The sequence below is a fragment of the Aotus nancymaae genome, unplaced genomic scaffold (assembly GCF_030222135.1).
Source record: "Aotus nancymaae isolate 86718 unplaced genomic scaffold, 86718_ANA_hifiasm-v0.15.2.pri h1tg000057l, whole genome shotgun sequence".
NCBI classification, from domain to species: Eukaryota; Metazoa; Chordata; class Mammalia; order Primates; family Aotidae; genus Aotus; species Aotus nancymaae.
In genome coordinates, this window is record NW_026988471.1 from 42,122,503 (window position 1) to 42,134,930 (window position 12,428).

Sequence of the window (12,428 nt, forward strand, 5' to 3'; positions counted from 1 at the left end):
ACCATTTACAGACCACCCACAAAGTGGAAAGTTCACACTTAGATAATAGAGAGTTGACTGTACTGGAAACAGAAAAAGTGGCTTTCCTAGATTCTGGGCAAGGAAGGTGGAAACCCAGTAAATTGCAGTGATTCATGCCTTTGTCTTCTAGAGCTGGAAAATCATGGAGAAAAATCAGAAGTAGGGTGGGGAGCAGAGGGAAGGAGAACGGAAAGCCCAATTAGAAAAACAGCAATAGGGGCCACAGGACGGGTTTTAAAAGGCCAGGAAGATTTCTCTTCCTCTTAGCTACAGAGGAAGCTGACGGCAGCTTTGTCAGCCATCTTCAGGCATCGCCCAACATGAAGGTCCACTTGATGGCTGGCCTGCCACTCCATCTGCTCCATCCCATCCCACAAGAGGTAATGGACTCAGGAAGCCAGTGGATAATGACTTTCTATGAGATGCATGAAGAAGTAGCAAGCTGAGGGGGCAGAAACTCCTTCCTCACAGTGCTTTAAGAACTGGAGTGTTAGGATACTTGGGACAGTCTTGGCTAGAAGCAGGGTTTCAGAGGATAATTTCTGGAGAGCCCTGGCTTCTTGATTCCCAGAAATAACAGATAGGAAGAAGTGGCCTATTAACCGGCAAACAGCTGAGGATACTGATGTGGTATGTATCTTCGGGAGGCTAAGAGTCATGCAGAAGGCAAATGGTACTAGACTTGGGGAAACACTTTATGGGTAAGCAACTCTTACTCTCTAAATAAAATGGAGAAAACAGATTGGGTGCAGTGGCTCACACGCCTGTAATCTCAACACTTTGGGAGGCCAAGGCAGGTGGATCACCTGAGCCCAGGAGTTCGAGACCAGCCTGGGCAACCTGGCAAAACTCCTTCTCTACCAAAAAAACCCACGAAAAACAGCTGGGCATAGTGGCATGTACCTGTAGTCCCAGCTGCTCAGGGGACTGAGGCGGGAGGATCACCTGAACCCCGGAAGGTCCAGGCTACAGTGAGCTGTGGTAGCACCACTGCACTCCAACCTAGGTGACAGAGCATGACCCTGTCTCAAAAAAAGAGGAGCAAAAACAGACTAACACACTAAAAATGAGAGGCTCCCAATAACTTTATTGGCATTTCAGACACAAGATAATTTCTCCATCAATATCCCTATCCAAAGTGATTAATGCTGAGACAATCATCAAGACACACATATCCACACATTGGGAAATCCACCACTGGCTCCTTCACCAAAAGGTTTCTTTCAGGAGCTTTCACTGTGTGGCCTGGCCATCCTTCCTCAGTCCCATTCTCTGCCACTTGTGCCTTATACTTTAGGTTCCTGAGGGCTAACTTCCTTATGGTTCTCCAAACCTACTTTGCCACTTCATATTGCCTGTGCTATTACCTGAGCCTGGAATTCCCCTACATGTCTTGGCCACTTGGTTAAACTCTGGTTCACTCTTGATGGCTGGTTCAATGTCAGCCCTCCCTCACCGCTTTTCTGGGCTACTGCCGTACTTGCTACAGACATCCGTTGTAACACTTAATATACCAGGCGAAAATTATGTATTTACACACCTTTCTCACTTCGTGGAAGTCCCTGAAGCCAGGACTAGTTCTTTTATATTTTTGTGTCCCTACATCTCCTCTTTGTGTCCCTACAAAGGCTGGCAGGTAGCCTGTGCTCAACAATGCTCTGTTGAATTAAACTGATTTGAGAGCCTCACACAACCCATTACTTGATTTGCCATAGAAAGTAGGGAGCCCAACAACAGTGACCAAAAGCACAGAATTTTATTTATTTTTGAAACAAGGTCTTGCTCTGGTCACCCAGGTTGGAGTGCAGTGGTACAATCATAGCTCACTATAGCTTTAAATTCCAGGGCCCAAGCCATCCTCCTGCCTTAGCCTCCCAAGTATTTGGGACTACAGGCATGCACCAACATAGCTGGCTAATTTTTGTTGTGGTTGTCGTTTTGTAGAGATGGGGTCTCATTGTGTTGTCCAGGCTGTTCTTAAACTCCTGGGCTCAAGCAATCCTCCTGCCCCAGCCTCCCAAAGTGCTGGGATTAAGGACATGAACCACCACACCTGGCCAATATACTGACCTTTAATCAAATGTGTGCACTATGGCAGGACAGGTGGTAACACGTGCCTCTTCTGAAGCTACTCTGCTGGAACTTGCAGAGGACCTACAGGGCCCTCTGCTGTTAACACTATCTTACCAGAGTCCTGCAACACAGATTTTGAACATGGCATTACAGAGACGACTCCCTGTATCTTAAGGAGAAATTCATTTTACTTCTTCCACTTTCACACAGTAAATGTTCAAGTTCCAGGATAAACTAACAATGGCAAGGATGAAAAATATGTTTCTACTCTTTTTTGCCTGGTTTGTTCAACCTACCCTACTACCCACCTAAGAATGGCAACTTCTATCCCCTCTTGCTATTCACACCCTGTTCCTCAGTGCCCACTCAAGCCTATAGCAATCTCTAATCTCTGAGTTGTCATGGCACCTAAGAGTTTGTACCACATTATTTAATCAATTACTGCCGTTCATTTTTATAACCTAACAGAGGACTGGGCACAGAGCAGGTTTCAATATAATCAAGCTGATTGGTGGGCAGATAAAAAGCCATATTACATGCCCCTCAGTCACTTAGCAGTTTTAGAAAAATTGTCGAGAAAATATTTTTCTTTCTTTACCACAACCCAAAGTTCTAAAAGGATAAATACTCCAATAAGTTTAGAAAATTCATGCCAATGACTTTTAAAACTCCCCACAACTAGAAACAGCAATTCTCGAATGTATTCCTAACCCCTGATAACTCCTTGCTCATGTGGGATTTTAACATACCTCTTAGCCAGCCAGAGCTTGGCTTTGGTACAAAGAGTGATGTCAGTCAGTTCGTGCTGGAAGTCTGAATTCGTTCTGTGTTTGGAGTCTGAGTAGGCTTGCAACAAATGAAAAACCTAAACCAAAAAAGAAAAAAAAAAAACAATATCCTGCTGTGAAAATATATTTTTCCTAAATGCTCAGTTCCTCCCTTTTAGGTTTCCTCAAAATATTCCCCTCAGAAAATAGACACCTGCAGAACGTAGCTCTGGTCTCTTTTCAGAAAACCATATTGGTTTTGGAGGATGTAGTTGTGGTGAGAAACCCAAGTCCTTAATCCATACCTGTGCTATGGGTTTCTGACACAGTACCCAAAACTGATGACTGTGGTCCAACAATCATTTGCTATAAGAGTTTCTTAGTTACAAACAACCTATACATTGATTTCAGCAAAGAAATGCAAATATCTTTATGTTAGCAGTTTCGTGTGAAAATAAAATGTGCCTTTCATTTTTTTTATTAGGTTTTTTTTTTTTTTTTTTTTTTTTTGAGACGGAGTGTTGCTCTGTCGCCCAGGCTGGAGTGCAGTGGCACGATACCAGTGCACTGCAACCTCAGCCCCCCAGGTTCAAGTGATTCTCCTGCCTCAGCCTCCTGAGCAGCTAGGATTACAGGTGCAAGCCACCACGCCCAGCTAATTTTTGTATTTTTAGTACAGACAGGGTTTCACCATGTTGGTCAGTCTGGTCTTGAACTCCTGACCTCATGATCCGCCTGCTTCAGCCTCCCAAAGTGCTGGGATTATAGGCAGGAGCCACCGTGCCCAGCCAAAATGTACCTTTTAAAGTCAAAGTCTTCAATTTAAAGAAAAATATATTGTTTGAAAGTCTAAACTGGTTTACATGTCTGGGTTCATTAGAACAGTCTTGGCTAAAGTAGTAGGCCAAACTAATTCTTGCCTTAGCAAATACTGGGCAGTGATGTTTGTAACTATTTAGGTTTCTTTTAGCAGATCTTCCCTTCCACATCAGAAGTGAACACAGCAATGCAGATGTGCCCCACTTACACATGTATACCTGTGTGTATGCATGTATGCATGCATGTATGTATGTACTGGATTCAGCAATGACATCCACAAGTGGAGTACAAATCTATAGCAGACAAAGAATGAGGACAGGGCATAAATTACATCTTTTGACCTTGGCTAGCGCCTAGGAGAAAAATGCATGTCAGAGAAATCCTTCAGTCTCCAGCCCCCTTATCTAAATCAAGAGGAAGAGGTGGGTGCAGCAAAGTAAGTACAGATAAACACACTAAGAACTCTGAATGTCTATTTTAATAAAATCTGTTTTCTTTCCCTATTATATCCTCCTCTAGAGCTGTGAATGATTCTTTCTATGTAACCAGATTCAACATTTTCCTTTCTCTCCTGTCAACAAGGGGCTCACAACAGTGAAATAATTGAGAGTTAGATATGGAAGGGGGTAATGAGAAACAGAAAGAGCCAGATAAAATCAATCCAGAGTCATCAGACCCTAAATGGGTGAGTTGGCAGGTTTTACTGGGTCAGACGTCTGCAATCACCAACAACAAATACATGTCAAGCACCTTCTGTTTAGAGAATCAAAATAATTTTTTTCTGAACAGAAGTAACTATACAGGAGAGTGCACACAAGTCCCAGTGTGGAGACTGAAAATGATTTCTCTAATAATGGATCTGTTATTTCAGAAGCAACAGATCAAATGTCGCGCCTTCACCACACCCCCGCAGGGACCCAAACCGCCTGTCGTGGAGTCTGGAGCAATGGGTCTGGTTGGAGCTTTTTAGGTGGTGATTGCCAGAGGCAAAAAATACCTCCCTCAGCCTGAATCCCCACTGTCCTGAAACAGCTGGCAAAGTCACTGGGCTTTGCTTTACTTTTCTCTACAGCTGCACAAAACCAACCACCAGGGCTTTTCATAGTGTCACAGGATCGCAATTAATCAGCAGACACCAGCAAAATACACGACTTCGGATTTACTTGTAAAGAAACCTGTGAGATTTTCAAATGCTTCTCATTTAGAACCAAAAACTTCAAAAATAACTCCTGATGGATGTTTAAACTTAGTCCTATATTTGCTCACCTTACTTGGCAAAAACAAGACTGTTTTTGAAACGCTTGGTAGCTCTGGTTTATGAAAATCAGCCTACAAGTCCATCAATTCCGTCATGTTGGGCACAAACCAGACAATTGTGATCCTGGTTATTCACCAGGAATGGAGAGTGTCTATTTACATGGGACAAATGGAGAGACAAGTACACTGAAAAGAAGCTTGTTAAAGGGCCAGCATCAGAGCAGTCAAAGAAAAAATGGGGCAGGGAAGAAGAGAAAGAAGGGAAGACAGTGGAAGAAGAAAAGAAGAAAAAATTTATAAGCAAATGTAGGAAACAGGTTAGTTTTTTTGAGATATTTTTCTTTAAAAAAATTAATAAAAATATTTGAATACACAACTACCCTCATAAGACATTTAGTGTGTTGGATTCAAGAAAAATGAGACCATCCTTTGGCATGAGGTCCAGGTATAAGGTCAGGCCCTCTCGAACTAGGATTTGATCAAGGTCAGACCCAAGAGCTCCAGGCAGCTCCCAAGAAGGGCAGTTTGTCCATCAGCTCTTAAAGGATAGCAGGGGCAAGGCAACTCCTTCTCCACTTTCCTACATTTCTGGTCCCAAAGAATTCTGAAGCTAAGAAAGTAGTCAGGCTCAGGCCTGTACTGAACCAAGCACAGAGAAACCAAAGTTGCCAGAACCAAGGAGGATGTTTAAACTGATCACACATGAGAACTCTGCGAAGTTTAGTGTCATTTTAGGTGTCCAAAATTGGCAACTGAATCCAAACACTGTCAACAAATATTTGTTAAACAACTCTTATTACCAGGCACTGTCCTAGGGGCTGTAGCAGAGATCAGATAGTTCCTCACTTTCCTGTAGCTTACATTCTAATCATGGATAAATGAAAAATCAGTAGCTTTCCTGACTCTGCCTGGTCATGATGTATAACCTGCATGGCAGCATTGCCATCACTTTCCTTTTGATGCTTGACCTCCTCCTCCAATAAGTCTGATGCACTGTAGGAATTCAACAAGCACCTGCCAAATAAAAACGATGTTGGTATTTGGTGCCTCTTCCTACATTCACTCCTTTAGGGTACATTCCCTTGGGTTTGGTGAGTTATTGCAGGTGCCAACTGCTGTGTCTGGAGTGGAAGGGAGAGCTCAATCATGCTGTGCTCCTCATCCAGGGGATGGCTCATCTGATAGCAGAGGCAGGAAGGCTAGATTAGCGCTAAGAATCCAGCCTTATGGGAAAGTGGAAGAGCATGGGTTTTGGAGCCGGGCAGACATAGGTGTAAACCAATTATCAGCTGTGGGGCTTTGAGTAACTTAACCTCTGTTTTTCCATGGTAAATGGCCTATAATAATATCTAACTTATAGGACTGTAGAGAGATTTAAAGGAATATATTTACGACTAGGCACACATTAGGCATGTGATAACAATGCTGATTCTTTTCTGTGTTCTGTCTGCTCCCTCCCTTCTAGCCCCATTCCAAAAATAAACACAGAAGACTTTGCAGAAAGAGTGATATGCATATTTGGCCTTGAAAACAATCTTGCCAGAATCAAGGGAAGGGTATGCAGACAGGGACAACAATTAAAAAACATTTTAAGGGTATTAAAATATTGGTAATGCCAACAAAAAGTGAATTTTAAACTATGGACTTTAGTTAATAATAGAGTGTAAATATTGCTTAATTAATTGAAACAAATATACCACACAAATACAAGATATTTATAGTAGAAGAAAATTGGGGAAGGAGGTGAGGAGGAGAAAAATACTTGGGAACTTTCTGTATTACCAGCTTAACATTTCAAAAAATCAAATTGTTCTAAAAATAGTCTATTAATTTTTAAAAATGTTGATACTGTTTAGGGGAGAGAGAGCAAGTGGTCCTGTGTGCGCAGGGCACAGCCAGGGTATGCACAGGGTGGTGGGAGACACAGCTGGAGAAAGGAGTTGGGTCAGGTCAGGGAAAGACCTTAAAGGCAATGTTAAGGAATGTGAACTTTATTCTACGGATGGCAATGATTTTTTCAGAGAGTGCTCTTGGGTGATGAGAGCTGTAATTTGGAGAAGAAAGCAAGGGGCAGTGTGGAGGTCATAGCATCAGGGGTGGATTGCCCAAGACTACGGCAGTAGTCTAGGCAGGAGGAGGTGAAACCAGCGGTTCAAAACCAATAGTCTGGAGGCCCAAAGCGGCTGCAGATGTTTTATTTAGCCCATGTAGTACTTTTAAATCGATCTGTATGAATCGGGGGATTTCACATTAAAGTCATCCTGATTTCCCATTTATTTTGAGAAATTTGATCTGGCTATAGCAGCCCACCTTCCTGTAGGGTAGACAGTCACTTGGCCAGGCTGAGCAGCAGGAACTGGCCCTGGAGATGAGAACGACACTCTCTGGCCCACCACTGTCACCACTATTACTATTGCCTGTTACTCTAGTCACTAAGGTGGAGGGTCAATGGCTTTTATCAAAGCTCTTAGGCAAAAAAAAAAAAAGACTTCTGAAGAATCAAGAAGAAAATAAAATACTTACTGAACCCAACTCTCTATTAAAAGTTTGAAAACAAAGAACAGGCAGAGAGCCCCTGTGTTTATACTCATCCCCACTTGGTTCACTTACCTGCCTGGCACGGGTAGGATTCTGATTGTGATACCCCCACTGTACCCCAATTTACACTATAACAACAATGGAAGGAGAGGAAAGGATGTGTTTGAGAGAGCTTCTGCGGGCTGCAGAGGCAGGGCTTGGCAACTGCTTTAGACATGGAGTTGAGCGGCAGGAAAGAGCCTCTTAACTTGGGCAGCTGGTGAACAAGGGGCACCTTTCAAGATGGAGCTCATAAGAGAATCTGCAGCAGGCTTGGGAATGAGGGAGGGGAATTAATCAGTTTGGTTGGGAATATCCATGTGATGATTGCTTTACTTAGGGTTTTATCTCGCAAAAAAAGAATTCTTTTGAGACAAAAGGGAGCTCTATTAATAATCACACTGGGAAAAACAGAGGACAGATGTTTACCCCTAGCTGTAATAGGTCCCTTGGAGAAGGGTTAGATAGAGGTGGACTCAGAGGTCATCAGCAAAAGAAGCAGGAGAAAGCTTTGTTGCCTTAAGATAGTTACAACCCAATCAGAAAAAGACTGAAAGCACGTATGAATAAAAATAAGTACAAGCCAACAGCATCACCCGTGACTATCACAGGCATGGAGCTGCTGAGAAATGGGACTGTCAGCCCTGCCCTGAGGAGCGGGTGGTCGTGGAAGCAGCTGGGAGGAGCAGGGAATGCACTGCAGGAGGGTACGAGTGAATAGACTGATTTCTTGCCCCTGAGATGCAAGCCTTAATGAAACTTTGAGGGGAACTGAGAAGTCTGGAGAACCTGGAAGCAGTTACCCTGTTCCCCACCCCTCCACTCTAAACAGAGAGAGACTCAGGGGAGCCCTGGGCATCTGTGCAAAGCATGGAGTCCATTTTGGCAGCTTTGAAATGCTCTTTGAATAAATGCCATGAGCCTAAAGAGAGTCATGAGGCAGTTCCCTGAAAAAACTTGCAGTGCACCAGTAAAATATGTCTAGTTTATGCTGCTGGACTAAAATAGCAACTTATGTTAGACAAGATCAAGATGATATACGGTTGTTTGGGAAGGCAACGCTGAGATGGGTTTTCCTCTTCACCAAGCATGGCTTCCAAGCAATTTTCCCCCTTATAAAATCAACAGCAGCTGAGCTCCAGAAACCAGCAGGATCCAGCAATAACAGGACAAGGTTAGGCAGGCTATGAAAAAGGACAACTCCAATAAGAAAAGAGATGCTCATTTCAAAGGTCAGATATAAATGGGGTAAACGGATTGTAATCATTTAAAACCTCAAACTCTGAAGATCAAAAATCTTTCCACTTTTGCAATTGTATTTTCTTAAAAGCAAATTCTGTTTTTCCCTTGCGGCATGCAGACTACAGGTGAATATTTTTGACCCTATCACCTTCAGCCTAGTATAAAATTTCTGTATCTGCCATTTTGCCTAGTTTTCTCCCTGCATTGCTCCAACTGCCAAAGCTAAGTCAGTGAGTGCCACATTTTTCCAAGCTTAGTGTTTACACAGGATTTTATTTCGGCTGGTAAAACATCTGTATTTTTTCAGGGACTTAAATAAATGGTCTATGTGGGGAATGTACAGTATAGGGTGATGTCAGGCCCCCTTTTTTCTCAACTCACTGGGCAGAACAGGCAAACATTGTTTCAGCCTGTAGTTGGGAATGTGAATATTTATCCTGTCGACTTAATTCACACAAACAGAACTGCAAGCAGGCAGGTAGGCAGGCAGAAGTATTTTATGGCTGTAAGTCAGACTGAAAGGAGGGTAAAAGGGAGATGACTGAGGGAGGAATCTAAACTTTCTAATTCACAGAAACGAGCCCAACCACATAACTGCTGGGAAACAGATACAGCAAAAATTATTCAAAATGCAGACTGTGGGAGAGAGATCCAAGATGGCTGATGATTAGCAGCTCGGGCACGTACCTCCCAGTGAAAGCGCAAAGAACGAGAGGACGTCACACTTTCAGACGAATATTAGTTGCTCACGGACCAGGAGATTCCCAGTGGAGGAGCTCCACGGGTCGCCAGGGCGACTCTTGTGGCCGGCGTGGCGGTTTTGCTGGTACCTTAGCACGCCAGTTCTTGGTGCAGAGTCCGGAGATTCCCGGGCAGAAAAGCACCATCAATCTTAACACCGCTGTTTTGGCCGGCTCAGTGGATTGCTCAGATTTCGGCGCTGGGAATCAACAAGTTGGACGTCAGAGACCCAGTTAGAAAGTCGGTAATTATAAAGATGACGGACGGACAAATATATAATGAAGGGAAGAAACCAGCGTAAAAAGGTAGAGAATACTCAAAATCAGAATGCCTCTCCCTCTACAGGGGATTGCAATTCCTCATCAGTAACGGAACAAGGCTTAATAGATTACACGTGTGTTCCAATAACAGAAGCAGGTTTCAAAACGTGGGTGATAAGAAACTTCTGTGAATTAAAAGAACTTGTTCTAACCCAATGCAAAGAAACTAAGAACCTTGAAAAAAGGTTTGACGAAATGTTAACGAGAATGGACAATTTAGAGAAGAATATAAGTGAATTGATGGAGCTGAAAAACACAACACGAGAACTTCGCGAAGCATGCACAAGTTTAAACAGTCGAATTGATCAAGCAGAAGGAAGGATATCAGAAGTCGAGGACCAACTCAGTGAAATGAAACGAGAAGACAAGAATGCAGAAAAAAGGATGAAAAGGAATGAGCAAAGTCTCCAGGAAATATGGGACTATGTGAAAAGACCTAATTTACGTTTGATAGGTGTACCTGAATGTGATGAAGAGAATGAATCCAAGTTGGAAAATACTCTTCAGGATATCATTCAGGAAAATTTTCCCAACCTGGCAAGGCAGGGTAATATTCAACTCCAGGTAATACAGAGACCACCACAAAGATATTCTTCAAGAAGACCAACCCCAAGGCACATAATCGCCAGATTTATTAGGGTTGAAATGAAGGAGAAAATACTAAGGGCAGCCAGAGAGAAAGGTCAGGTTACCCATAAAGGGAAACCTATTAGACTTACAGCAGATCTCTCAGCAGAAACCCTACAAGCCAGAAAAGAGTGGGGACCAATATTTAACATCCTTAAAGAAAAGAACTTTCAACCCAGAATTTCCTATCCAGCCAAACTAAGCTTTATGAGCGAAGGAAAAATTAAATCTTTTGCAAACAAACAAGTACTTACAGAGTTCACCACCCCCAGGCCTGCTTTACAAGAACTTCTGAAAGAAGCACTATACATATAAAGGAACAACCAATATCAGCCTTTCCAAAAATATATCAAAAAGCAAAGAACTTTAACACAATAAAAAATTTACATCAACTAATGGGCAAAACAGCCAGCTAGCATCAAACGCCGGTATTAAACTTATATATATTTTAATTGGATAAAAAGTCAAAACCCATCGGTATGCTGCATCCGGGCCCATCTTACATGCAACAATACACAAAGACTCAGAGAGAAGGAGGAAGATTTACCAATCAAACAGAGAGTAAAAATAAACTAATAAACAAAAAGCAGGAGATGCAATTCTCGCCTCTGATAAAGTAGACTTTAAAGCAACAAAGATTAAAAGAGGTGAGGAATGACATTACATAATGGCAAAAGGATCAATGCAACAAGAAGAGCTAACGATTCTATAGATCAACGAGATAGAAAATTAACAAGGATATTCAGAACTTGAACTCAGACCCGGAACAAGTAAACTTAATAAACATTTATAGAACTCTCCACTTCAAATACACAAAACATACATTACCACCTCACACCTATTCCAAAGGTGACTAAATAATTGGAAGTAAATCACTCCTCAGTAATCGCATAGCATTTCATAGGTTTAAATTAAATATTGGTTGGCTGTTTGTTATCTTCTTCCCTTATTCCTTCCTGACTACATCATTAAGTATAATTATCAGTATAAAAGAGGTTTTCAATACCCATTACTAAATTGCATTCTAGCCTGGGCAAGAAAGCAATACTCCCATTCTCTCTCCCTCTTTCTTTTCCTTCTCCCTCCTCCCCATTCTCTCTCTCTCTTTCTCTTCCTTTTTCCTCCTTCCTATTCTCTCTCTCTCTTTCTCTTTAAAAAAAACAAACAACAACAACAAAAAAAAACAAAATGCAGACTGTGTTTGTATGTGAGTAGAGGACAGGGTGGGAAGGCAAGAGGAAGGAAGGTCTCTAACATACACACACTGTGTCATTTGCAGCCATTCCAATGCGGGCTAGGATTTGTTTTCCACTTCAGGCAAATTAACTGGAACCCCAACTCAACTACAGGCTTCTTAGGAGCACCCCTCTTACCTCTGACTTACACAGTGCAGGGTGCCATGCTTACTGAGGTATAAGTACCCACCTATACCATCTGTACAGAGCTCAACGTGTTGTTTTTTATTCACAGCCCAACTGGGCTACAGCCAGACCTTGGGATAACTGAACTCCTCAACCTGGTCATGCCCCAGAAGAAACGGCTTAGTGGGCATGTGCTGTCCACACTAACCCACCAATCTGCTAGAGGGCCAGCCTGGAAGCATTTCATGTGGTTAAACCTCAACCTGTTTATCAGGTAAGAATACATCCTTGGGATGGTCTTGCTAAGTTCCCAAAACACGAAACCTTACTGTGTTGTGCATGGCTGCCAGGAAAAGGATGCTAATTACAAAGTGTAATTACTTCCTAGCTGATTCTGGTTTGGGAAGACAGGAAACAGGTCGTTAATATCTTTAATGACTGCAATGTACAAAAACACAAAGCCTGCTGGGGACTTGAAATTCACTTGGGGCCTCAAATCCATCCCCTCCTTTCTATGAACACTCCCACTATTCTAGTTAAGGAGCAAGAAGACTTCGCACCTAGATGACAAAAACAATTTAACTGCCTGGCCTCTGCCTCCAGCACTTACTTTACACATGGCT

The 12,428-nt window shown here is 42.6% G+C and overlaps 1 protein-coding gene across 6 annotated transcripts in view; it reads right to left on the reverse strand.

Moving 5' to 3' along the window:
- THADA (THADA armadillo repeat containing) overlaps nucleotides 1–12,428 on the reverse strand; it is a 357,394-nt gene that overhangs the window by 108,828 nt on the left and 236,138 nt on the right. For all 6 annotated transcript variants that reach the window (XM_064364035.1, XM_064364033.1, XM_064364034.1 and 3 more), the window contains exon 31: nucleotides 2,844–2,959. In XM_064364035.1, the coding sequence (XP_064220105.1) occupies nucleotides 2,844–2,959 (116 nt within the window). The remainder of the gene's footprint in view (nucleotides 1–2,843; nucleotides 2,960–12,428) is intronic.